Genomic DNA, 27460 nt, shown 5'->3' with positions numbered 1-27460 from the left:
ATCAAAATACCTCAGAGTGCTGCTGAGGGCTGCTTCAGGTCAAAAGTCAAACACCTCAGAGGCTTTTTAAACTATCTGTGGACTCTCCTGTGAGCAAAGCAGGATATGCACTTTGTAGGCATTTAGGTGGAAAATAGGCTGTATGCAGGTTCCTGCTTGTACACTTTAAAAACTTAGAGGGTTTCAGCAAAATCAAAATAAATTTTCTTCATTGTACATGACAGTAGAAAACAGGATTAAATCATTTATTAAGTTCATAATGGGAAAACGGTCTGGCTGTTTGGCTTCCAGAGTTTCCAGAGATGAATATCATAGGGTGAGTCAAATCTGGGAGGCGAGTGGTCTGCCTGGTACCCAACAGCTACAGACTGGAAATGAGCTCATTCACTGAAACCCGTCTCAACTTTCCACTTGGGTCCATGAATCCCCAGCAGCAAGGTGAGCCATCATTAAAGGTCTGCAGCACTTTGTGAAGAACAAACTGGAGAGGCCACATCAATGATGCAAAGGAAGTACGAAGCAGGAGCCAAGCCTATTAGCAGCTAACAGGAGAGGGATTTATGGCAAGCTGACTGACCACAAAATGAGGGATCTCAGAGGCCGCCTAAAGGCTGCTGACAGAAACTTGGTCAGAGGAGAGAGTTCCACCTGAGGCAGGTGGAAACTGAACACTGCTGTAGATTTTCTGTGGATTTTTCTGGAGTGAGAACTTGGCAACAGAACAATGAGTGAGGCGAAATTTATAAAACGTTTCCTTCAGCGACCTGCTTTCATTGAGAGGGGCTATGTTGATCAGATATACTAGCTAACATAGCTAGTGTTGGTTTAGTTATGCTAGTTAGCTCTCCACAGCAGAGCTCCCATTTCCTGTCGGTTCTGTTCCTGAACTGATGAAAAATCTGGAGAACAAGGAGAAGTGATTCATTTGGATGAAATCATCTGATCCCCAAGCTCTGATAGAGTCTCCAGCAGCATGACGGGGGTCAGAGACCAGAGACACGTCCTCATCAGGGACTGAAAGCTGTCCTCTCTCCATCTCCATCACCTCCTTTGGTTTTTCACCTCCAGACAGAAGCAGCAGAACCTGAGGAGCCTTTCTGAACCAGGTGAGACCTGAGCGTTTCCATGATGGGAAATCTGTCAGATTAACAGGATGTGTGTGTTTTCTCTGCAGCGTTCAGTTTTGCAAACTATCCCAGTTGCTGCCTTGACTAATAACAGCTTGAACCTGTGGAGGTTTGGTCGTGGAGCGTAAGAGGAAGGTTACGGGTTTTTTAATGGTGCGCTGCTGACATTAGCCAGGATCTCCTGAACGTTGGTTCCGAACCATCTCTATTTTAACTTCGATGCCAACAACAAGAGACAATAAAATACCGTGCAACTATCAGTCAGGTACTGACCAGAAGGTAACATACAGTATTTTGGAAAGAACTAGGCAAGTAAGACAATGAGTCATAGCTATAAATATTAAGTCTTCCCTAAACTTTGACATAATTGCTCATAAACAACAATGAAACCTCTCTGCTGAAGTTCTATTAAGATGAACCTGGGTGTCAGTCTTAAAAAACCCAAATAGAAGTACAACTCTGAAGGAGATCTGTACCTTCACCAGTGAGTGCAGACCTCTCTCCCCAAACATGTCCTGCAGGAAGGTGTTGTCCTCTGGACGGCTGACATGGGGCTGCAGCTGGGATGGCAGGGCTGCCAGCAGCGCATACAGACCTGCAGAGAAGGAAAAAAGAACCCGTCAGCACAACGAGAGGTAACAATCACTGACACATGCGAATACCTGCAGGTTGATAATACACAACAGACGTATTTTTTAAAAGGATGAATATTATGTACACTCATGAATATGTGCACCCCATCAAACGACAATGTAGGCATGTGACTACATTTAGAAAGGACCTGTGATGTCTTTTTAACCAAATGAAGCACAAGTAGCTGACATTACAACCAAAGCACTCAAACACGCGTCAAGAAAAGCAAAAGTCAGCAGTTAAAGGGGGCCCTTTATGCAAAACTCGCATGTTGCACATTTTTGTACTTCCATTTAGGTTTTTATTGCTTCTAAAAACAGCACAAGCACTTGAAAAAGAAAAAAACCCAACCATTTTTTGGCAATAAGTTCGTGTTTTTTGGTGTCTGAAAAATTAGACGTTTCAGAAACTCGCTGAATGTAACATCACAAATCGGCAGGCACCGCCCCTCACCTAGCAATCCAACATGAGCACCAGCAGGTTTCGTCAGCTGGTTTTCCTGCTGACGAAACTGCTGTGTTTTGTTGTTGACTTGCCATCCAGAAACCACTTGCTGCATTCTTGTGCAGGAGGCTCCACTTCTGCTTTTCAAAAATGTACCGATGTATAATTGCACATCTATTTGCTGCCATTTTCATGTGTGAGTGTAAACATCGAGTTGAGGAGGCGTGGCCAGCAGCACCTTATTTGGATTTAAAGTGACAAGAGGCCCTAAAGCAACTCATTCTGAAAGGAAAAAAGAACTGAGCAGACTAAAATCTCATTATCTAAGAATGATTTTGTGCAAGAATGTAATTAACATGTTTTGTGAAGCACATAGACTTGGAATGTCACCTGTTAATGCCACCTTAAAAGGTTCATCCAGCATTTCTCTTCCATTTGTTGCCCCGACAATCTCTTTTTTTTTCCACCCCCCACAGAAACAAATAAAACTCCAACACCAGTCATCTTCTGGATTCGGTTGCTTTTAGGATCGGGTGAAACATCCATTCCAAGACTTTTTCCATTAAACAGATGGTCTTTGTACTTTACAGCCGCAAATTTTTCCTTGCATGTAAACACTCATATTTGGACTGAAGTGGATGTGTGCTTCTGTGTTTTGGAAAGTGTTAGGGATAAATGATCGCTGTTGCTCTTCTGACTTTTTGCAGACATTTTTCCACAATCCCATAAAAATAAAAAAAAATAAAAAATCTTACAGAGGTGAAACCGAACAGAGTGCATTGGTGGCGGCGAGAGGAAGCACATGATTGAATCCGAGTCATCTCCGAACAACGCATGCCTGAAATTCAAACGGCCTTTCAGACATCACCAGGCCATCATATAGAGGGAACAAATATTTAAAATTCCCTCTAAAGAGAACCAGACTGAGAGCTGGTGGTTTCGGGAGCAGCAGAAGGTATGTGGTCGTTTCTCGGCTCCAGTCTTCAGTTTGGTGGATATTGTAGATCAATCACTCAAACTGGGCTTCAAAATAACCATCAGGAAATGACTTGCAGATTTAAACTCAACCACAGTGAGGTCATTAGGACAGATCATGAGAGCAAAGTTTAAACAGGTTTATTGCGGACAATGGTCAAAACAAACTGGACTGGTTATTTTGCACTTGTTTATTTATCTCTCTGAAATTGCCTTTGATTTGGGGTTTGGGGCTGCTTTGTGTTCCAGGTGATTTGTCATAGTTGATAGAAACATGAATTTTGTTCTCTACCAGGAATTCCTGCAGGAGGATGTCTAGCCATCATTACATGAACCTTAAGCTTAAGCCCAATTCCACTTTGGTTCTGCAGCAGAACAATCAGCCAAAACACTTGACCTTAAACTCACTGTTCGTACTCGGACACCTTTCAACATGGCTGAATTAAAAGACTTCTTTAAAGATTTATCACCAGTTATCAGTCAGTCATTGCTGCCAAGGATGACACAGCTAGTTATAAGGTTTTGTGGGGAATTACTTACTCCTATAGGGCAGGAGTGGTTTAGATAGCTTTTCTCCTCTGAATGAATAATCATTTGAAAACTAACATATGTATGTGTATATATTAATGTCCAAAATTCTAATTTGTTTGATCATCTGCAACAGTGTGAAAAATAGCAACTCTGTAAAGGGTTAAATACTTTTTTACAGCATACACACATATCTGTAAAAATCTGTATGTATACATTTTACCCTGTGAGATTTCAAGTAGAAATTCTAACTTGTGCACACAATCCTTTTTTATAAAAAGGTTATATCAAATTATTGCATCCATCATTTCACCCTTGGGGGGGTGAAAAGAACAAGTAGTCGATAAATGCTTAAAACAAAGATGACACTCAGTCCCAGGATTTCTGTATTTGTAATACTGAGAAGCTTATCTAAGGTTCTCTGTAATATATGTGAGCATGTCCAGCCCAACAATAAGTGATTTAATACTCAGCAGGGTTTGGAAGAGCATGCTGGAGGAAGGAAATCATCATAACCCAATAAAAAGAAGAATTCTGGATATTCAAACAAATAAAAGATATCATTGCTCTTCGTCTGTCCCTCTCTGTTGTGCTCTCTGGATTTATTTCTTATCCATCTGCTCTCTTTGACGATACTGTTATTTAGTTGTAAAGATGAAGTGGAAATTTAGAACTACTCTGATCTAACTGGAAACTGGGAGCTCTTCCAGTGGCAACATATCCCAGAGTTTTGGTACAGTATCAGTGTGGCAGTGAGCCGCCTGCTGGCTACTGACCAGGACAAATGTCTGAAGCTCCCAGAGGATCCACCAGCCCCCTCAGCACAGACCAAGTCGGCCCCAAAAACCTCCAAATGTCTCCAACAAGCTGAAACTGACTAAAGACCAGATGCTCGGGATTCTTTTCCGTCAGGGTGGAAACTTTTTTTTTCCCTATACATGCCCATATACTAGTACGGCTGATAGCTATGTCAGAATGAAGACACAGAGTGGTTTACAGATTATCTGTATCTCATTACTCAGTGTCATTATACAGCCATCTCCTTTACCACATCCAGCCGGTGGTTATTAGCATGTCTGCTAAAAGCTTTGTCCCGTTCAAACATTTCCATGTGTCGGCTTTCAGCCTCCTCCTCTGCAGCTGTGCGTGGCTGAAGCGTCCTCACCTTTAACTGCTGTGTGGGAGCCGTAAACCTTGATAGAACCTGCAGGTCCGGCTTGGAATAACATTGCTAGCTTTAATGAGGTTAATAAAAGGCCAACGGGGTCTTTAGAAGAGACAGGGGAAGGTTGGAGCTTCGTGTGTTCAGGGATCGTTAGCATTCGACTCACAAGGAACCTCAACAATTTACCAGACAAAAACAATGACTGTTAATTCATTAAGTGAAGCTGCATCAATAAGACCTGAAAATAAAAGCCATCAATGCACTCGCATCTTGCACTGGGTAAATCATATTACAAGTTCACACTTTGCAATTATCGACTGTCACAGACAGAACTTTTGTCATCAGGAAAGAGCTGCAAAATTGAATTAGTCTGAGTTTATTCCATGTGAAAACCTAATGTACCGTTCTCACAATAGATGACATGTGATACAATAAATGAAAAACAGTGTCAGAAGTTGTCTTAAAAACAATTCAGTGTGACTGCTCCTGCAACAAAAGGTCTTACTTTTCCACTTTTTCCGAGCTATGATCATGTCTTAAACACTCTGCTTTCCTTCATCCTCTTCATTCTGTTCTGAATCCAGAAGTGCTCACACTAGCTAGACTGATCTCTCTACCAGAGCTTTCTGATGCTATCCTGCTCCAGCTTTTAATTAGTGTTGCATTTTAAAATTGTACGGTGTGACACAGGGTTAGTAGTGTCAAAATCTGTTGACACATTAAAGTCCTATGTCAATTTTTTATTTGCAATATGTCCTGTAGACCATATTGCAAGTAAATAAGCCTCATCATGTGACTTATTGTCAGACTTGGCTAACTAGGATTCTGCAAAATCGTACATATATTTATACATAGGTGAACAATGCCCTTGCTTTGACAAGTTGCATGCTGGCATAAATCATTTATATACAGTGATATATTAGCACGTCTGCTAAAAGTTTTGTCCCGTTCAAACATTGACACAGAGAAGACACGAAAAGCACAGATCAGATTTTTTTAAGAGGCATTCTTCCAAGTATTGATTAATTTTATGTTACCTGCAGCAGATAAGTGTTCATGTCTTCTGCATTTTCTACCAGAGACTAAAGCAGGTCTGAGACCGAGGCTTTCTACTACAGTTTGAACAATCGTTATGGGATACAAAAGCAAATGCATTCAGTTGATTTATGTTGCTGTTGCTTATAACAACATGAAAGTAATGTGGTGAATGAGTCAGTAATCTGTCAAGAAGATGTAGCCAGTACATTACAACCAGTTGTAATATACTCATCCAACCACAAGGAGGTGGTCTTTGAACTTCTGTTTTGTTTGGCGTTTTTTTTTTTTTTTTGTAAAAATTAGTTACATTTCCATTACAAATGTCAATATTCTGGTAAGAAGAAAACAAACAAGCAAAAAAAAGAAACCAACAACACAATTTCTCAATTGCAGTGTTTCAATTAAGTATGTTTAAAAAAAAATGTCATGAAAAAACATGCCGTGCCAACATGCTCCTACCACTTCCTGTCGTCTTCTTCGTCTTTTCTGCCAGCAGTAACATCGGGCTGTTGATCTCATAACTTATGATGGAAAAAAAAAATGCTTCCATTGCAATTTTGCAAAATGCACTAGTTTAGATACAACCCAAAAAAATATTAAAAATAAAAATAAAAACACCTCACCCTAGCTCTTTTTTTAAAAATCAAAACACTTGAGTGTTTTCAAAATTGCTGTGTTTCCATTAAACAAATTTATTTTATATTTTATTTATTTTATACTTTGGTCAATGGAAACACAGTGACTAACTTAGATTTCTCCACTTCGTCTCAGACCATCTAAGAAAATCTGCTAGTTTCATCCCCTGAAAAAAAAGAGTATTTTCATAAAATGCAAGAATGATCTACTGTAGGCACCTCCACCACTACAAAACTAGAATCACAGACGTCAACATGCTAAGAGGAAATGGGTGTACAAGGAGCCAATACTCTCACAGCAGGATGCTCAGTGACTACTAAATGGCGTAGACCAGATGTGGGTGTCAGAAGGTCTCAGCAGCAATGTTAGCATGAGAAAGTAAAGGGAAAACTAACCTTAAACTCAACCTTTCAGCTAATGAAGTGCAGGTAGGAGCAGCAGACAGAGAAGTGGGTTTGCCTGTCTGGGTCTCCCAGAGTGGGAACCGAACCGAAGCAGAGGTCTGACTGAGTCGGAGGTCTAAGAAACTTCCAGTAATCCAGACAGAGGTATAATGTGCTATTAGGCGTGACACTACCGGTGTTCTGTACATTCTTTGATTTAAGGCCAGACTGTCCTGGTGCCATGCGGCCCACAAGACCTCGTGACTTCATCAGTGATTCACCGCTCAAGCAGAAAGTTCACCGAGATTCTTCTGCAAACACAGCTTCACGGGACCATCAAGGAGAAAGAAGAGGAGATGGGCTGGAGGAGTCTTTATGGGTTTTATTTGGAAACCTGAGTCCCTGCCGGTAATTGCCCACAATGACCGTAATCAAAAGTGATGGTCTGGCATTCTAATTTGCCCGGAGAGATTTCCACAATGATGGGGCTTTTGTCAGTCTATTCAGAAAATGCAGTATTACACACATTGGATTCATCAGAACAGACCCTATATATCCTGTTGTTCTTCAACTGTTACAGAGAGTGTGTTTGTTTAAGTTACCTCTTTAGGACTGTTTCATAGTATAATCATCTCTATCAAGACCAACGGGCTTTTTGTGAACCCATGCCTGGTCAGAAATCAGGTTTTAGGGTTAGGGCGTTGGTGAGAATTAAGTTTTAATGTGTAGTGTTCGTTGTTTACTGGTAAAAATTAAGATTAGAGTTGCTTATGGGTTTAGGAAAAATTGGGTTACTCAAATGGTAATGTTAGGATGTGTAATTTTAAGCAAGCACGACAGGAGGATACGGTTTCTAAGGAACGAGTTGGTGCTCTCTGGTAAATTCCTCATTCTAGCTTTTTATTTGACTTCAGCTTATTTTAGTAACTCTTCTCATGCCTGAGTCTACCATCCTAACCACAAGGGCTGGATGACATGGGTTTCATTTCAGCTGATATCAATAATTATTTGTTAGTTTTTTGCTTTAAATATCTGAAATACTGACAGACTGGTGGTGGGCCCTTTCCTGTTTGATCTACAGTTTTCACTTCACCCCATTGTTTATTTTTAAGCACGTATGAGGCATGGTGGGAAAACCTTAAACTGCTGATGCACAAATTACTCAACAGGTTGTTTCTAGGTAACTAAAGAATGAGTGAGTTAGTGGATGCCACCAGCCTAGCTTAGCTAGTGATGAGAAGTTGAGAGACTAAAGCTTTTCCTCTGCCTACATCCCCCAGAATGCTGAGCGGTTTCGGATCGGAGTTCAGTGAAATTATTGAGTATTTTATCAGCTGTATCATCTACTGATATTTATTACGTCTGTCGCAATGAAAGTTGTTATTGATTTATTGTCCACCCACTCAATTAAGATCAACTTATTTTGTACTGTTGCTCCAACCTTAACTACTAAACCTTAACAATACAGGTCAACCACTTTATGACAAGCCTTTGTACCCAAGGCACAATGGTTAATATACCAGGAAACATTCTAAGTTCATAACATAAAAAAGTACAAACACACACATAGAGAAAGAAAAAATAATAAAAAAGTGTGTCTGTCACATAATTTTGTTATTAAACTGTAATTTTCCAGTAATATGTTTCTCATTTTTCTGGATACAACTCTATAAAAACATTTGTCAAACATAGTCAACCATTCCAGTAAAACTAAAAAAATAAAAATAAAAAAATTCTGCCCTGCCAATGTATTTTCTAAATATACATTGGCAGGGCAACCTGCACTGGGGTGTGGTTGTGCAGAAAACTGTGTTACTGAATGAGTTCCTTGCTGAGCGTCCCGTACCTGGCTCGTGGCCGGCTCCGGTGGCCAGGGCAGGCATGTCTCCTGCCGACAGCTTCCTGGTTTCCCTCAGGCTGTGGAAAATGGCAGCAGCGTGTCAGAGTGGTGAGAAACCCCAGAGAGCAGCTGGACCTGAAGACGGCCTTTATGCCATGGAGCCCTGCGAGGAAACAAGAGCCTGCTTGTCAAACAGAACATCCTCTGCACACATGTTAGGGGGCAATGCAACAGTATGCAACCACAGACCAAAAAAAAAACATATGTTGCAAATTCATATGCTTTTATAGGTGAGCCAAAGATTGACTGAGCGTGTGCACATTAAGTTCAAAGTTGTTCCTGGATGTTTACGGTCCAACAGGTTTTCCCCAAAGCTGCAGAACATCCTGCTGTGAACATGAGTCAACCACACCTCGCCTGAACCCAAACACGCATTCAGCTACACACACTTGATTCAGAGTCCAGCAGAAACAAGGAGAACCTTATCCACTGAGGAGAAGGAAAGTCTGTGACTGATTGAGATCCTTCCTGCAGCCAGATAATTGTGGCCACATTGACAAATTGTTTATAATAGATGCGTGGCTTCGTAGTTTGATTAACTGGAACTTCTAAAAATGCCGCAAAATACTAGAAACAGATCTGGTCGGCCTTAATTTCATCCGTATTTAATGCTGCCCATCTACAGTCACGCAACCAGTCAAAAAAACACTGTGTGGTAACGGGGAATGGAAAAATGGACATTGAGCTCTTTGCAGCATGCAGCTTAATGGTCCGTTATATGTTGACTCCTACGTCAACGGCCCGGCAGAGCTGCAAGGCCTTGGGGTGCTTTAAGAAGTTCACCACATTTGAAGAACAAGTTCAAAGGGAACCCAATCCACGGCTGGAGCTGAAGTCACAGTTCAGCTGACCCCAAACCACGCAACATATAAAAAGATACAACCCAAACAACTGCACCATTTAACGTCCATTGGATCAATTAATGACTGTCTGTTGGTCTGTAACCTCTGTCAACCATAAGAACTCCAAAAAACATATACTCTACTGTAGAGAAGTTCCTGCTCAGCCACTTGCTGTGACAGCTGGAGGAAAAATTGGGATCTTCAAGATCAGAAAAATAATATAATGTGCATAAGAAATATCAAGGTGTGAAATCAACCAGGACCTAATGGGCCCCTGATAGAATAGAATAGAAGTACTTCATTCATCCCAGCAGGGAAATTACTTCGCAGTTACAGCATAGAGACAGGACACAATAACAACTACCACTGAGTAGTAGTTGTAGATAAAATAAAAAATAAAAATAAAAATATGAAACCTGATGGAACCTTTCAGAGAAAGCAGTCAGGAAGAGGATGAAGTGAGCAAGTGATCAAGTCGGTGGGTTGTTCTGGACTGAGATGTGCAAAGTATGGTGGGATCATCAAACAGGACATAGTTGACAAACGGTTTTCCAACGCTAGATCAGAGTTCCAGTCCCAGCTTCAATTGCATGCCAGTTTGAGGTCCAGATTTCTTGGCCGTTTTAAACTGCTTTGCCTGAGCCTGAAGTGAAAATGGAAAACCTGATAAAACCAGAGTTCACTGCAGTTCAGGACTTTGTAATCAGCGATAAAACAGGTTAAGAGGAAAGAAGGGCAGTTGTGCCTCAAGCCACGACTACAACATCCTGAACAGAGGACCAAACCTTACGGCCACTGAGCTGCTGCCAAGAGAGCTGACCCATGTTAAATCAGTTCAGTGTTCCCCAGAGAGACTCTGTACGGTTCTGTTGTAAACGTGGTGATTGAAAGGACAGACTTGGAGAAAGACAAAGGACAGAGGACATGAAGAGTGGAGCAGTTTAACAGCCCTCTAATATCAGTCGGTCACTTTTAGTTTGACCACATAATCATTCTGAGGAAGGATTTGTCATTTCTGGTGGAGCTTTCTGAAGGTCAGGAGGAACGGTGCCGGTTCAGGAACACCTGGGACTTTTAACAAGACCCAACAGGCTCATGATGGACGGACTTAGATAAAGATTCTCCACCCTCATCACGCTCCAATGGTGTCTGCTCAGATCACACAGGATCAGATGGTCACTGGGGAAGTAAAACTCTGCCATGTGGTATAATGGAATGGTAGGTATAATTGGAAAAGGGTATTCCACCTTCTTGAAATGAAAGTCTAAGAAACAAATGAATCTGCTGCCATCTAGTGGTTAATTTTGCCTTTTAACTGTAGACTTTGGAGCTCTCTGGTCCTAACTGAGACAAAACATCTTTTGGAGACACCCCATCTGTTCCTGCTTAACCTTGATGTGTGAAACACAAGGTCTGATCAGTATTTAAAGAGAAAATAGCTCCAGGTGGTGGATGGATAGATGGGACATGGGGAACACAGGGGTGTAGGAAACTGTTTTTCTTCCTCACTTTTCCAAAACAAGCCTGTCCATCCAACCGAGGAGCAACATGGGTGGAGGTGTTCGGCTCTCAGCTGGATGTTGTTAAAGTTCCTCTGACATCAACAGGGCCAGGAGGTGAAGCACTGACAGGTAAATGACCTGCAAGACCTTTCTGAAAGAGCCAATCAAGTCAAAGCTCTGCTCCAAAACTTCACATCAGTTTTATTATTCAGTCTGTTCTTGTTTCTCTCCATGGACAGGTCGGAGGAATGATGAGTGTTCAAAGCAAACAGCCAAAAGACAATTAGAGCCTCATCAGGGAAGCTACAAGAGTAAAAAAAAAAAAAAAAAAATGTGTGCGCCTTCAATCCCTGCCTCTGGGTGGAACAGATCCCCATTTATCGTCTGGCCATCTACGCCTGGACAAGAAGAGCAACTACAGAACAGGAGAGGTCTATTTAAACCTGAAGTAGCTGACAGGAAGGTCAACTAAGAGTGATGGATTTTATTTGCCCACCGTTAACAGCCGAGATAATCTTTTTCACATGACTGGAAACCCATCCAGACCTAGAACCGTCTCACCTGCTCCAGTTACAGCTCAAGCAGATGTGCTGCCGAACTGTCTGCCAGCTTCAGAGTCTGCTGATCAAATTCAGCCTCATTATTTTAAACCAAGTGTTCCAAACCCATATGACAGAAAATACAGTTGGCTAGTTGTCACTTTCAACATTTCCTGAATTTTAAGAGTATAATTTTAAAGTATAGTTGATCTGCGTTTCCTGTTAAATAGAGAGACTCCTTTTTTTTTTTAACTGTACACCTGATAGTGACTTGGCCTGTCATGTTATTAATATTTGCTGGACAACAAATTGTCCCAGAAGCTTTTGCCATGAACGATAAAATTGCTGTTTTAAGACCATTTTCAAATAATACAATGACGATAAACGTATATTAATGCGAGCTCACCCTCTCAATGATCAATAAACTCTCATTTCTAATGAACATTAACACTAAATCCCTGCGACAGACTGGCGACCTGTCCAGGGTGAACCCCGGCTATCGCCCGGAACGTTAGCTGGAGATAGACACCAGCACCTCCCGACCCCACTAGGGACAAGGGTGTAAGAAAATGGATGGATGGATGGATGGATGGATGGATGGATGGATGGATGGATGGATGGATGGATTAACACTAGAACTCAAAGTCATTTTAAATATCTAAAACAAGGTAACTGAAACAACAGAAAAAGAGGCTAACTGAGACCAAAGCACCAAACTGAAGCCTTTTGTCATCCAGACTTTGGTAGAAAGAGAAAAACAATCAATCATGTAAAAAGCTCATTTCAATTTACCGTAGTAATTGAGTCATTGCTTATTGCGACAGGCCTAATAGTGACTTCACAAGTATGTGACCAATAAAAGAAATCTTCTCTGCGATTATAATTTAAGTGGAGTTGTTATTTTGTCCAGAAACATATGTTGGACTTCTTCTCCTTTCTTTGCTCAGCAGGAAGTTTGGCCAACAGCCGTTTAAAGTTTTCTATGCATAAATTGAGGCCATTCTTCAAAAAATATCTTGACAATGTACTGTAACTTACTGTATCCAAGAGAAGTAAGTCTTTTTTTTACTGATAAAACCACAGGAACCAAATAAACCATACTGTGAGTAATTTTCAATTCTGAATGTGCTGCACATTTGAAAATAGAGGGCCAAAAAAAGATTTTGTAGTTACCAATATTTTTTTTTTTTTACATAAAAATTAAAATTTACGACTAATGCATTCAACTCTTGGCATCCTTTTATTGTCTTTCAGTTCTTGGCGCACGGCTAAATCAACCAGGAGTACTCAAGTCAAGCATGACAAATGAGAACCTGAAGCTAAAATGTTTGCTAAAAAAACTTTAGGAATGTTAGATGACAACATTATGGACCAAATATATAATGAATTGTTGCAATGAATGATTTTTGCCCATGAAACACTTAACCTGCAATAAAAATCTATAGTTACCATATTGCCCATCCTCTCACAGAATCAATAAATTTCAGTATAGGTAATATCAAAAGCAATGCTAAAGATGTGACTGAGTTTAGCTGTAATCACTATTAATCCAACTATCAACTTAAAAGAGAAGGCTTTGACCACCACCAGTTCGCCTACAGAGCCAACAGATCCACAGAGGACGCTGTGATCACAGCCCTCCATGCTGCTCTGTCACATCTGGAGCAGCAGGGGAGCTATGTGCGGATGCTCTTTGTGGACTACAGCTCTGCTTTTAATACCATCCTCCCTCACAGACTGGTGGACAAATTGGGGGACCTGGGCCTCCCTCACTCCACCTGCATGTGGATTATGAGCTTCCTGACCAACCGACAGCAGAGAGTTAGGGTGGGAAAACATACATCCACTGCCCTCAGCCTTAGTACTGGCTCTCCACAGGGCTGTGTGCTGAGCCCCCTGCTCTATTGTCTGTACACATACGACTGCACCTCTGCCCACCACAGCAACACCATCATCAAGTTTGCTGATGACACCACAGTGGTGGGGCTCATCTCAGGAGGCGACGAGTCCGCCTACAGGGGTGAGGTGGAGCAGCTGTTGCAGTGGTGCAGGGAGAACAATCTGCTCCTCAACAACTCAAAGACAAAAGAACTCATAATAGATTACAGGAGGAATAAAACGGACATTACACCACTAACCATTGGGGGAAAATGTGTGGAGAGGGTAGCTGATTTCCGTTTCCTGGGGGTCCACATTGAGCAGGGCCTCACATGGAACATGAACACCTTCGAGCTGATAAAAAAGGCCCAGCAAAAACTGTACTTCCTGAGGGTTCTCAGGAGGAACAACATCAAGGAGAAGCTGCTGGTGTTCTTCTACAAGTGCTCCATAGAGAGCATACTGACCTACTGTATCTGCGTATGGTATAACAGCAGCACTACGGCTCAAAGGAAAGCTCTCCAAAGGGTTGTGAATACAGCCCAAAAAATCATTGGCTGCCCTCTCCCCTCACTAGAGGACCTGCACAGCGACCGCTGTCTAAGAAAAGCACAACACATCACAAAGGACACTTCTCACCCCGGACATTCTCTGTTCACACTGCTGCCTTCAGGCAGAAGATACAGAGCAATCAGAACAAGAACCAACCGTCTCAGACACAGTTTTTACCCGATAGCAATAACAAAACTAAATGCAATCGAAAACAACCATTAATCATCATAAATGATGTATGTGAGAATGTGGCTGTTCTTATTTATTTGTTTTTTTTTTTGTTTTTTTTACCAGTTATTTGTTAATTCTTACATTGTGTGTGAATTGTGAGACAGTTATTTTTTGTTTTTAAGCATATGCACTGACTGATGGCACCTTTTAAATTTCGTTGTCCTTGTGACAATGACAATAAAGATTTATCTCTATCTCAGAAAATATGTCAGGAGATTTAAAAATCGGTTTCTTCCAGGATTCGTAATCTTACTTTCAAAGAAACGTGTGCAGTGATGCAAAGAACATCGCTAACACCATCGCAACTAAAAGTGCACTTTTCTGTACCACCAAGTGTTTGTGTTGCCCAAAACTGGCCAGCAGGTGTCAGGAGGGCGTCCTACAGGCCCAGGGCTTGGTCAGCAGGTGGGTGTGAGCGCATCGACACACCAGTGTCGTGGCAAAAGGAAAAGAAATTAGGCAAGTTTTGTCCAAGAAAAACAAACAGACTGAAATTCTGCAAGAAGAAAGAGAATAGACGGCAAAAGGCTGCTGCAAAGTTCATTTCTCTGAGAAATATTTCTTCTGATTGTTTGAGACATCTGAAAAATATTTTGTCCAGAAAAGGTTAGCAGTGTGTATATGCTGCGTCATGTCAGAAGTGATGCATCCTAATGTCCTTTGACTGTTTACTGCAGCTCCTCCTCCTCCCACTGCACCTTCTGCAAGAGTTGCAGGTTGTCTTTTCTCTTCTATTTTTTAGCATTTTGAAACAAAACAGTGAATGTTTTCAATGTTTCATAAGCTACGATCTAGTAAAACATCATGTTAAAATATAAGGAAAAAAGCAAAATATAGAAACTAGGTTTTAAGTCTAAAAGCAAAAATCATCTGGCAAAAAAAAGAAGTAATGCATGCTACCAAAAGTTTTATTAAAACAACTCATTATGTATGATGACAAGTGCAGTGATTCACAGGCTACTTTGTATGGAAAGTCTTTTGATGTAAATCACACATTGCAGCTGCTTTGTGGGAGCATTGATACTAGGAAGCAGCTGAAAAATGTAACACGATATAAGCGTTTTCTATTGCTCAGTATCGATGATTATTGATTCGTTTTTGTTTTAAATATTTGAAATACTGACAAACTGGTGGTGTGACCTTTCCTGTTTAATCCACAGTGTTCACTCCATGCCGTTTTGTTATTTTTAAGCAGTTAGACATGCTGGTGAAACCTGGAACTGCTGCTGCGCAGGTTACTCAACAGGTTGTTGCTAGGTAACCAAAGAGTGAGCGAGTTAGTTGTTGCCACTAGCCATCCTTATCTCGCCATCAGAGATTGAGCAGCTAAAGCCTTTCCTCTGCCTACATCCCCCGTGTAGTTTGTGTAGAGGTCTGTGAAATGATCAAAATTATATCAATGTCAATTTCTGTTGATATTATGTGTCTATTGCAATATATCCTGATATTAGGTTATTGTCCAGGAAGGTAGGGTCAAACATAAGGATCAAATGATTTTGGAAGTCAAAGACAATAGCAGTGAAAATTTCCCTCTGTGGCCAGAAACCCTGTGAAGAAGCCGTGGTCAGTTCTCTAAAAGCAGAATGACAAACAGCTGATAAACTGTGGTCCACTCCAAGTACCATCATGTCAAGAATGGGTCCCTTTAAGTCAGGATTTGACCCAGGTGTTGGACAAACTGCTGAAGTTCGACAAAAATGTGGGCTCTTCAAGTAAACCTGAGAGTATTCCAGAAACTTATAAAAAAAACTACTACAGCAAGAGCTAAATATTTGCCAAGTCATCAGATTAACGGTGTGCAGTAAACAGCTATATGTTAGAAGGCAAAATAAAGCATGCAACTCTGCAGCAAACACACAAGCAGATCTCACGTTTGTCGGAAAGAAAGTTAGAGACTGATACAGAAGAACAGCTGATAGATGAAACATGATCTACAATGTGGATTAATAAAGTTAATTTGACATAAATTTGCTGTGTTGAGCTTCAGCTCTGCTTGTTACGGAGGCAGCTGTGAAGACAGACTGGATGTAAAATCAGGTTTCATTTCAGCTGCTCTATGTTATCGTCTCTTGTAGCGACCGCAGAATGCAAAGTCAGTTGGACAGAACCAGATAGAGTTGCAGCCACAATCACCCGACCAGCCATGACACCAACAGACGATGATTGCAGAGGACCCAGCTGCGGTGAAGACCAACATTTGTTTACAGACAGGCTCGCACTCGGACTACATTTCAATCTGCTCTGGAAAGCTGCGTATAATTAGCTACTCAGGCAATACTCATCCACATGGCATTTGGAGAAGGAAACAGTTTTGTAAAAAAAAAAAAAAAAGAAAGCAAAGTAAAATGTATGCCAGCACTGTTCTTTCTCTTTTCAGTTCTGTGGAAAAACATTTAGTCGAATAATGATTTCCTCCTTTACCAAAGAGGTGTAGGTGTAGGACACTGGTGGGACAAGGCTGTGATTTCTGGAGTGTCTTGTCTTTAATAGCTGCTAGCTAACAAATACGACACTGTGGTCTGTGCTGTAGTGATTCCTCCTGGGAGCTCCAATAAATCCAGATTATAGCCACATAGAGGAGCAACATTTACTCATGTTGAGTAAATGTGAAGTATCTGACAAAGAGAAGTTTAAATTCCAAATGTTGGCATTGTAAGACAGGTTGACAGACAAACGGGAGTTGGCGTCTCTTGATATCAGCTAAAACTTTGCTAATGGCAAATGTTCCACCCCAAACTCCTGTATGTTCACAGTAGCTGCGTTTCCATTAACCATTGTATTATGCAAATTGAAATGACAAAAATAAATTTACTTAATGAAAACGTGCCCATTTTCCCACAATTCATGTTTTCGATAAAAAGTTTTTGCGCTAGGATGTGGCGGTTTCTGTAGCCGTATCGAAATAGATGCATTTCCCAAATCTGCAATGGAAACACCTTTTTCACAACGCAAGTCACATGATCAATTGCTGGATGTTACTAACTGGCAGAAACATTGTAGAGGAGAAGTAGTAGAAAGATTGGGGAGGGGGGTTCCCAGACAAAGTGCGGCTGGCTCCAATAGAGCTCTCACAGCATCGAACAGTTCATAAAAAGTTTTGTCATTCAAACGTGCTGAGAGGTCTTGTGTAAAATCACCAACCACAATTTCTTCAAAACGCCGCATATACAGTCTTATGCATCATATAGCAAGAGCTTGGTGATATTTACCTATACATACACATACATACAATTTATGTACACAAACACTGAATACACTGAATAATAAAAACTTTTTTATTTTACTGTTTGAAGTGAAATAAGACCAAAACCTTTGCTTGTTTTAGCTTCTTTAGAATTAACAAAATTGTTTCCATTTCCTAAATGCCAGAAAACTTGGCAAGAGCATTTTTTAGAACTGTATTTTGTAACTTCCCTTGAATTCATAAGTTTACATAAATTTGAGAAAACTGTCTTTTGAAATGTAAAACTTGGGTCAAACATTTTGAGCTTCCTTCCACAAACTTCTGATAGTTTGAGTTAACTGGAATCACACCTGTTGATGCATTTTAAAGCCATGCCTTTCTTGTTTGATACGGTGGCAAGGTCAAAAGAAATCAGCCATGATATCAGGAAGAGAATCATGCAGCTGCACCAGTCCGGTTCATCCTTGGGAACAATCTACCGATGCTTGAAGGAGTAGCATTCATCCATCCATTGTCTAACACCCTTGTCCCTTGTTGGGTCGGGAGGAGTGCTAGCATTCCGGGCAAGAGGTGGGGTACACCCTGGACAGGTCACCAGTCTGTCGCAGGGCAACACAGAGACAGACAGGACAAACAACCATACACACACACACACACTCTCACCTAGGGAGAAATTGGAGAGACTAATTAACCTGACAGTCATGTTTTTGGACTGTGGGAGGAAGCCGGAGTACCCGGAGAGAACCCACCATGCACAGGCAGAACATGCAAACTCCATGCAGAACGACCCCGCGCCAGGAATCAAACCCAGGACCTTCTTGCTGCAAGGCTTCCAACTGTGCCACTGTGCAGCCCCGTCACATTCATCTGTTCCAATAATTATATGCAAGTATGGACATGATGGGAATGTCCAACCATCATAATGCTCAAGGAGGAAATGAGTTCTGCGTCTCAAAGATGAACAGGGTTTGGTCCGAAATGTGCAGATAGACCCCAGAACAAAAGCAAAAGACCTGATGTAGACGCTGCTGAATCTGGTCAGACAGAGTCGTTATCCGCTGGGAACGGTGCTGTGTGCAGACATGGGCTGAAAGGTCACTCAGCAAGGAAGAAGCCTTTACTTCAAAAGAAACATGAAAAGTCAGATTGCAGTTTGCAGATGAACACAGGGACAAAGCTCTTCATCTCTGCAGGAGACAAGTCCTGCAGTCTGTTAGCGCAGTGAATAGTTGTTCAGAGCATTGCCTCATGGGGGCTGACTATGCCCTCCAAATTTCAGAGGTGTACTAAATAAATAGAATAAAATAAATAGAAAATAATTTCTCATTTTCCTTCCACTTTGCATTTATTCCTTGCTTTGCTGAATCCAATGACTGCAAACTTGATGGCACGCCGGACAAGTAATGAAGGTTGTGTGGAGCAGTATTGCATGTAAACCTGCAGGACTGCAGTTGGAGACCCCTGGTCTCTTATATGTAACCCATAGGAAATGCATTTTAGTTTGAGGTTGAACATAAAAATGTGAAAGAGCTCAATTCTGAAAGACATTGTATTTAAGCTAGACCTAATTTTCTTCTTTTTCTTTCAGTCGCCTCTACAACCCAGCAAAGTGATGGAAGAGCCTCAGTGGTAAGTTGTTAATTTATTTTACAGCTAAACAAACAGGTGTATTTCAGGAGCTCAGGGTTCATTCAAGGAAGAGTACGACTCAAAGCACTCTCAAAACCAAAACAAACATGTCTGGTGACATTTGTTTCCCTCCCTGGGAACAAAAATATATCTACGCGCCCGTTTCTGGACTTCATCCACAAATGGACAACCAGAACACTCAAAAAGACACAAATGAAAACCAAAAACACTTGTTGCTGCGAGCACAAACAAACATGAAAATGAAGGAGCTCACCTGTCAAAGCACAAAGATGTGAAGAAGAACACAGAACCTCTTATCTTGACAACACGGATCACCACCAAGTAGAATCTCACTCACAGGATCACTTTTTTCCTGAAGAGACGGCTTTACCAACAAGAACAGGCGCTAAAACGCAGACCCACAAAACGAATCCTCCCTCCCTCCCTTCCTGCCTGGCTGGGAGTCTCCACTCACCTGAACAGACCTGAAACTCGAGTTTTTTTTTTTGTTTTGTTTCTGTTGCATTTTCCGCTTCTCTAAAGGCTCATGGTACTCCACCCTTTTCACTTCACTAACTGCTCACATCCAAACAGAAAGGGATTAACCATTTTCACAGAGTTGACCAGTGAGAATGCACTGTAGCGCCTTAATTCCCCTCCCCTTAAACTTATTCCTGGCACAATGTTTCTGATCAAACCGCAGTGGAGGAAACTGTTTATGACTGAATGTAAGTTTTAATTATGACAAGATACTAATGATCTACTTCCTGAATTTGATTTACGAACACCACTGGAGCAACATATCATGTTGCTCACTCTTCTTACACATTGGATAGGTGTAGTGACACCATTTCACCACTAGATGGAGCAATATGATCACTAAATAATGTTAGCTTCAGTGCTGTTAAATAAAATATGAAAGTGTTTTAAGAAATGCAAGTCTCCTTGTTAGTTTCCAGTGTTGCTTTCCAAATGGTATGTTTTGTGTGTGTATTTCCTGTCTATGTTCAGAGGCCAGCATTGATCAGTGGCACTAACATCATCTCCAGACTGTCGGTGTCAGTCTTTGTAATGTCTGAACTAATCATTAAATCTCAATTTACAGGAATATCTAAAAGGAAGCATCTTCGATTCTAACCGTTTCAAATTGGAAACAAAAGCTTCATTCTAAAAATAACTCTGCCACATCACAATAGTCACTGGACGCACCGGTTGGACATTCTGCGTTGTGGTCAGTTTCTAACACCTCTTCCCCTTCTTTGTCCCAGCCCCATCCCTCTCCTCTGGTTCCCATGCACACACAGCAGCTCTTTGTCTCTCCCGGACCCATTAACCAAGAAGGGGAGTAACAGTTGCTATCAGTCTCTGCTGACACATTCCAGCATCTCTCCCTCTCTCTCTCTCTGCAACACATACACACCTTCAGTTGACCCGCATATTATTGCGGTACAGAGTCAATGTATTTGTAAGAGAAACACATAGTACCCACCCAGGGTACACCTAGGGCTTCATTTTTGCAGTAATTAGAGATTGGCACCAATCTTGCCAAAGTACTGGTCCTAATATTGAAAAATTATTCAGAAAGTGAGAATGATGGACAGGAAGATCTGTAGTAATCACAGCCTGAGGTGTTCTGGGTTAACTCTCTGCAAGCTTAGCACAACTGGTTTGGGCATTTTCCAAGATGTTCAACAAGATTTAGGAGCAGACTCTTCTCTGCCAGTCAAGGACATTAACAGTCTGCTCCAGACGCCACTGCTTTGTTTTCTCTGCTGTGTGACAGAGTTGCCGTTTTACAGCACAGTTTGCTGCTGTCATGTTACTCGCTGTGTTGACAAGTCACAGTTCCTGCCAAAGAAAAGAGTTTTCATGCCATGGTGCTGCCAACACCATGCTTCACAGAAGGGATGGGGTCAGCCAGGGGATATCAGTTTGCTTTTGCTATTTTGTGCTTTCGGGCAAGCTTGATGAGATTTACTCAAACAGAGGCAATTGCTGCTTCCATTTCAAATCATGTCGAATCAGCAGAATTTTCCACAAGTTGACTTTTATCAAGTTACAGAAGCATCTGAAGGTTGATTAGTAGAGGTCAGATTCACTAAGCCTCAAATTTGAGTCTCATAGAAAAGGATGTTGAAGTAAAAGGTCAGAAAACGTGTATTGGTTGTCAATTTAGTATTTCTTTATAATTAAAACCAGTCTTAAATCAGTTTTTAGAATAAATTTTTTTAATGTAACGAAACATAAAAAGAAGTGAAGGGGTGTGAATACTTTCTGCGCCACTGAATACTTTCACCAAAACAAGGTTAACAGACAGTTCGGTTTTTACTGATCAGTTACTTTGATCATAGAGTAATTGAAAAAATAAACACTACTCTGTAATTTGGACATCAAGACAGGACGGTATGACAGCATATTTGGCCCATACAAAAAAAAAAAAGTTTCCACCCACAAACTTTTTGCAATTAATCTCCGATATTTTCTAGAAAACAACTTGGAAATTTGGGCGTTCATTTTCTGAGATCAAAAGCCATCTAGCTTGCCTTTCTATGAAGGTGTCGCAGGGCCACTGTAAATAGAAAAAAAGGAGAAATGTTCAGCCAAAAACTCAGAAATGTCGAGATTAATCTCAGAATTTATCTAGAAAAAAAAAAAACATTTTCACATTTTTCTTCCACTTTTGAAACAGAAATGTATTCTTATTTTTCTATAAAACTGAGATTAATCAAAAATGTTCTTAGTAATTTTTTTAACAAAATACAGACTCCTCAGACTTAGAATTTTATTTTTTTTTCCTAGAAATGTCTGAGATTAATGTCAATTATTTTATTTTTTTCCCCAGTGGTCCTAATCCTCTTCTGTACTTTTCTCTGATATGGGGACTGTTGTGTTTCTAAAGCTTTGGAACATTCAAAGTGTGTGAACAAAACTATTAAATTAGCTAGTAGCTGTTTATATTAATAATAGCTGAGTGAATATGTACAATTCACTCTGAAACAGGTTTTACAGCATTAAGTATATGATGGATTTCCAGAAAACTTTTCAGCTATAACAAACATGGACATACTCCAAATGATGAGAGGCAGGCAGAGGCTAAAACGGAGAGGCGTAAGCCTCGCTAATCTGCAAGTCCTAAACGTCCCTGTGGTTTAATAACCTTCATCCTCAGCAGATAGTACATGAGTGCATTGCTCTACCTGGAGTGCACTGGCAGCGCCAGCAGCGAAACATGTCAGACAAAGAAGGAGACAGCTGGTCTGACAGAAGGACAGATGAGATAAAGCAGGTCAGAAAGCTGTGATGCAACACACAGAGGCTGACGGGGTAAAGTGAGTTCTGGACACTTGTGCAGCATGCTTACACACATGTTCAAGCCTACTGTTGTATGTTTACAGGACAAGGCATCAGCGGGAAGTGAAGGTGAGCCCGTTATTTGATGAATAATTAATAGAGCTGGAGAGTGAAAGAACCGAGAAGGAACGAGGAGAACAGCGAACGGAAAAAGAAGCAAAGATACCAATCAGTGCTCTGTGTTCACCGGGCTCAAGACTGAGTCACTAACATTTTACTGACAGTTCGAGACAATAAACAAAACATCATTCCACTATCATCACAATTAAAATTTATTGGACAAAATTAGAAGTGATCAAATTAATTACTTGCCACACTTCAGTGTACAAACCAACAGTCTTACGAAAATAAACCTCAGCTTCAAACCAAATAATATTGTCATACAGGTAGATAAAATTAAATTAAAAAAAAAATCATAATTTTGTATTATGTTACATTGCAGATCTAATTTCATGATCTAATAAAACTACAAGAAAAGATTTCATCTTTATTATATACATACAATTCTATGTGAGTGTCAGTATTTTTTGGACTTACAAAAAAAAGTTTTTATTGAGTTATTAATATTGAGAATGAGAATGTGATAACAGGAGCTCATGACATTTAACTGAAACAAAAACAACATATTTGTGTCAGTATGACTTAGTGAGCTGGAAATTCAATACGCAGATTTTTTTTAAGCACACATTTTAAAACTCTGTTTTGATGAAAAGTTTGCCTTAGAAATGAATAATGTTTCGATTACTCTGACTTCTTTCTAACAATTGTACAGCTGCTAAAGGAAATTGAAACTCGGGTTATTTATTTTAAGTGGTGGACTATCTCATCCCAGGCAACAATAGCTGCGTTTCCATTACAAATAAGTAAAACATTTTGTCTGCATCTTGCTAATGTCGAAAAAACACAATTTTGCAATTGTGGTGTTTCTATTAGATAAGATATTAAATTAAAATCACACGTTAAAAAGGTTGTTCTCTCAATAAGCTATTAAAAGTCCTGCTGCGCCACCGTCCTCCAACCACTTCCCGTCATCTTCTTTTTTGTGGTTTTCGCCAGAGGCAAAACCTGCTTACTGATCCTGTGACTGGTGTGAAAAGTGTCTCTATTGCAGTTTTGTGAAATTAACCAATTTCAATCCGGCCCAAAAAACTCAAAGAACAAATAAAAAAATCTCACCTCATCCTAGCGACAGAACGCTTTATTGAAAAACATGAGTTTTCTTAATATTGCCGTTATTCCATTAAGAAAATTTATTTTTGAAATGTCAAATTACTCACTTATCTGGTCAATGGAAACACATATACGCTACAAACTAGAACTCGTAGCTTCAGTCGTCTAGCTCATCATCCCATTTCGTGTTCAAAGAACCAAATTACAGTTGAGCTGTAATATTGGCCAAATTAGACGTGCAGTTCTCATACAAATGTGAGGTAAAGATTAACTTCAGTGTCACTATAATACAAAGATAAAATCATACACTAATAGTAGCATATCAACATCTCTGAAAGCAGACAATTTAGTAGAGTATCACTAAAATTAGATGCGATAGTCACAGCCCGTTCTAAAAATAGGAACATTATTTCACTAATCCCCAGAGAGGTGGTTTTATGGGAATGAAGCTCTTTCCTTGACATGGCTGCTGTCCTTTGAATCAGCCACCACGAGCTGTTCACACTCAAATGAATCTCCAACGATGATGATGACGAGTCCGTGGCCGTTTAGGTCATTCCTGTTTACTAATACGAGTTACTTTGTTCATTTTTGTGCTGTCGTGTCGAACCAGAAGTATCCTAAACTCGCTCGCCTGCTTTTCCACTGTCACTCTGATTCAACATCATGATGGTAATCTGTCTTATAGAGCTTTCTGTAGGAAGCCTTAAAATCTGATGGTTAGCATAAATCCTTGCTATAGTGGTGGAGTATCTGTATTCAGCGATGAAGAAGGGGGAAAAATATTTGTTTCTAGATGGACAAAGCATGGATTGGACACTCCGAAAATAAATTTGAAGTTGTAATTGCACTAAAAGGTAGTTTTACAAAGTCCTGACTTAAGAGGTCTGAATACAAATGCACACCACATTTTTCAAATCCTTATTAGGGAAAAAAAAACCTAAAAGATAAAATAAGTAAGCCAAGCATGATGTGATTCAAACAAACACATTAAGGTATGTTGTTTTAATTTGAAATTACAGGAGAATATACAGGGAGTATACATATTTTTAAAGAGACTCGAGTGTCGTGTGATACCTAATTTCAGGTTATTAGGGTTGATAACGGGTCAAGAACAAACAGTTTGGTCAGTCATGGTGAAGGTACATTTAGAAGAGATAACTGGGATAATTACCAGTTCTGCCAATACTTCCATTATCTCCAGGCTAGACTCAAAACTGTAGCTGCGTTAATGACTGTTGCTTTTGCTTTGCACTACGCAACTATCTAAGCTAAACTATGGGCCAAGTTACAAATGAAACAATGCCTGCATCTCAAAATACAATCCTGTGATTTGATGCAGGATTGCTTAATGCTGATTTTATAAAAGCAACATACTGGAAATAAGTCTGGCAACTCCCTGACAACAGTCTGAAGCAACACTGGAAACAGAATTGGAGTCTCAAAGAATCAACAAGACCAGGCATCAAACTAACATCAAGGTTCATTCTTGAGGGTCACTTGTAGTATTGAAAAAAAAGCTCTTCATACAGTGCTACAGTGTGAAAGAGGCCTCAGCCTCACTCCTTTACCCTCCCTACAAGGCAGCAGTTCTAAAACAGCTGCAGAAGTATCACTGAACACCAACACTGTCTGAGGGAAGCTGACTTACACAAAGGATTAGAGTCGCTGCTGTAAAAGCGCTAAATCCATTTGGTCAGACCTCTCAGTGTAAGAGATAAACTGTCAGGAGGAAGCAGAAACTGGGAAGTTGTATTTCAGGACATGGTGGTCATGTTGATGGGACACTGAATGCTATTATTGTTGGCAAACACCTGCTGCTTTAAAGTCTCATGAGAATGTGATGTTAGAGCTCAGACGGCTGAGGCATACAGGATTCAGTTTGTGTGAATCGGTGCAGGTGAGGACAATGCAACAGTCCAGACAGAAAAAGCCAGGCTATCCCGGCATTTACAGAGAAACATTTATTCATTCACCTTGAGCTCTGGGTTTGTTTTCAAGGGCGGAGTAATCACTTCAAAAGAGCTTCTCAGAGGAGTTCCCCCGAAAGCTTAATGACACCTTTAATATGTCATGACTCAGACATAAAGGATAATGCAAACGCATTTAAAGTGGAGTAAGTATTTAATGCATTTCCTGCCAAACTCAAACATGAAAAATTATATTTGCCCATACGAGACCGAAACACACCCTTGTAATACACCAGGATAAGACGTGGAAATCATACACCCAACATTCAAAATGTAACACATTAAGCTCCTGATCTACAAAGATTCCAAACAAGGAGTGTTAAATTGCACAAGCCAAAGCCAAAAACCAAAACAACACAAAACAAAAATTTTTTTATATGCAGTAAGGGTTTGCTTAGCCTGGTGGTAGGGGCGCTAAGTCAGTCCAGTCGCATTTTTTGTGTTAAAAAATGTGAAAAGTTACAAACATGTATCCTAATTTGGAAATAATACCATGTAAGTCCAATGGGTGGCTGCATGGATGGAGCAATTGGTGCGCACATCCTCACATCCAGTTCAATGAGTTAATTATAAGACTAGCTTAATCTGTCTTTACCATCACTGTTACTGATGTATGGAAAACCCTTCAAAATAAACAAATAGTAAGTCTGGTGGGGTGGGGAAGTAAAGCCCGGTGGCCCGCCAGGCTTACAATGCACTGGGAGAAACCCTGCATAACTATGGCTGAAGAGTTGAAATTTAAATCCACGCTTAATTTGCAATGCAAATTAAGCCCAGATCACACTCCATCCTATCTTCATTGATCAATACACCAAGATTCCAGGAGGCAGAGAATCACAGCCAAACCACAGAACAAAACACTGCTGAAAATGATACGAGCATTGCTGTGTTATCTTGTAGTTTTTAGTGCAGAAACATAAAGTGGGCATCCATTTTTTTCTGAGTTTTGAAAAGAATTCATTTTAGAGTCATGGAAGTGTGACGTTTTCCGCTTGTTTCAGTAACATTTTGAGACAAACTTTGCCTCTCACAGACTTTGTTGCTTTGGCATTGTTAGAAATTTTTTTTGTCACATTTCAATGGTACATTTTATATGTTCATGATGGGATTAAAATTTCTGAAGCCAAAATCTCAATGTTTTGATCCCTGAGCGACTTAGCATATCAGCCTTGTCACATGGCACTCAATTACGCTAGAACAAATTGGCGTTCTTTATCGCCAAATTGCTAGATAAAATCTGCTGTGGAGGATAATTTTTGACATTTTCCCCAGGGAACTTTTATGGCTAAATTATGATTGACCTTCTCCTTTGAATGTGAGGCAAACTCATACATCAATGGTCTCTGAATGCTTCTGCATGACAGATTGAGGTAAGAATCTCTTATTTCCCCATGGAAATTCCTGTTTTTAGATGTCCTAAAGAGCTCAGTGTGATCAAATATTTTAACCCAGTCATCAACAAGTCAATCTTGGGAAAAGATCAATGATAAACTGACAAGCTAAAGGAAGCATGCCGGTTTATCATTCATGTTTTTCACATAGACAGATGAGTTCTTAGTTGACTGCTGAAACGAGGACAGCTAACAAAAGTCTCCAACTCACTGTGCTTGCCACAGACACACACACACACAAACTAAAACACACCTACTTGCTGGCATTACTAGCAACTCAATCCCTTGGTTAAATCCTCTTTACAAGATAGTCCTGGCACTTGCTTGATTTTCTTGGGCACCCTGAACCTTTCTTTCTACGCAGCAGCTGGACTTCTCTGATTAAAGTTTCT

General features: G+C 40.4%; 1 protein-coding gene across 5 annotated transcripts in view; it reads right to left on the bottom strand.

Moving 5' to 3' along the window:
* Positions 1–27460, bottom strand: part of mpp7a (MAGUK p55 scaffold protein 7a) — an 82559-nt gene that overhangs the window by 41668 nt on the left and 13431 nt on the right. Inside the window, exons 1-3 of one of the 5 annotated variants that reach the window (XM_032550737.1) lie at positions 19461–19633; positions 8776–8932; positions 1604–1725 (exon numbers count right to left, since the gene is read on the bottom strand). In XM_032550737.1, coding sequence (XP_032406628.1) covers positions 1604–1725; positions 8776–8812 — 159 coding nt within the window. In that variant the 5' untranslated portion in view covers positions 8813–8932; positions 19461–19633. Of the gene's footprint in view, positions 1–1603; positions 1726–8775; positions 8933–19460; positions 19634–27460 lie in introns of those variants that run through there. The other 4 variants (XM_032550739.1, XM_032550740.1, XM_032550741.1 and 1 more) reach the window with 4 other exon arrangements.

The sequence above is a fragment of the Xiphophorus hellerii genome, chromosome 21 (genome assembly GCF_003331165.1).
Source record: "Xiphophorus hellerii strain 12219 chromosome 21, Xiphophorus_hellerii-4.1, whole genome shotgun sequence".
Classification (NCBI taxonomy): Eukaryota; Metazoa; Chordata; class Actinopteri; order Cyprinodontiformes; family Poeciliidae; genus Xiphophorus; species Xiphophorus hellerii.
Note: the sequence above shows the minus strand (reverse complement) of the source record. Positions and strands in the feature narration are given on the sequence as shown.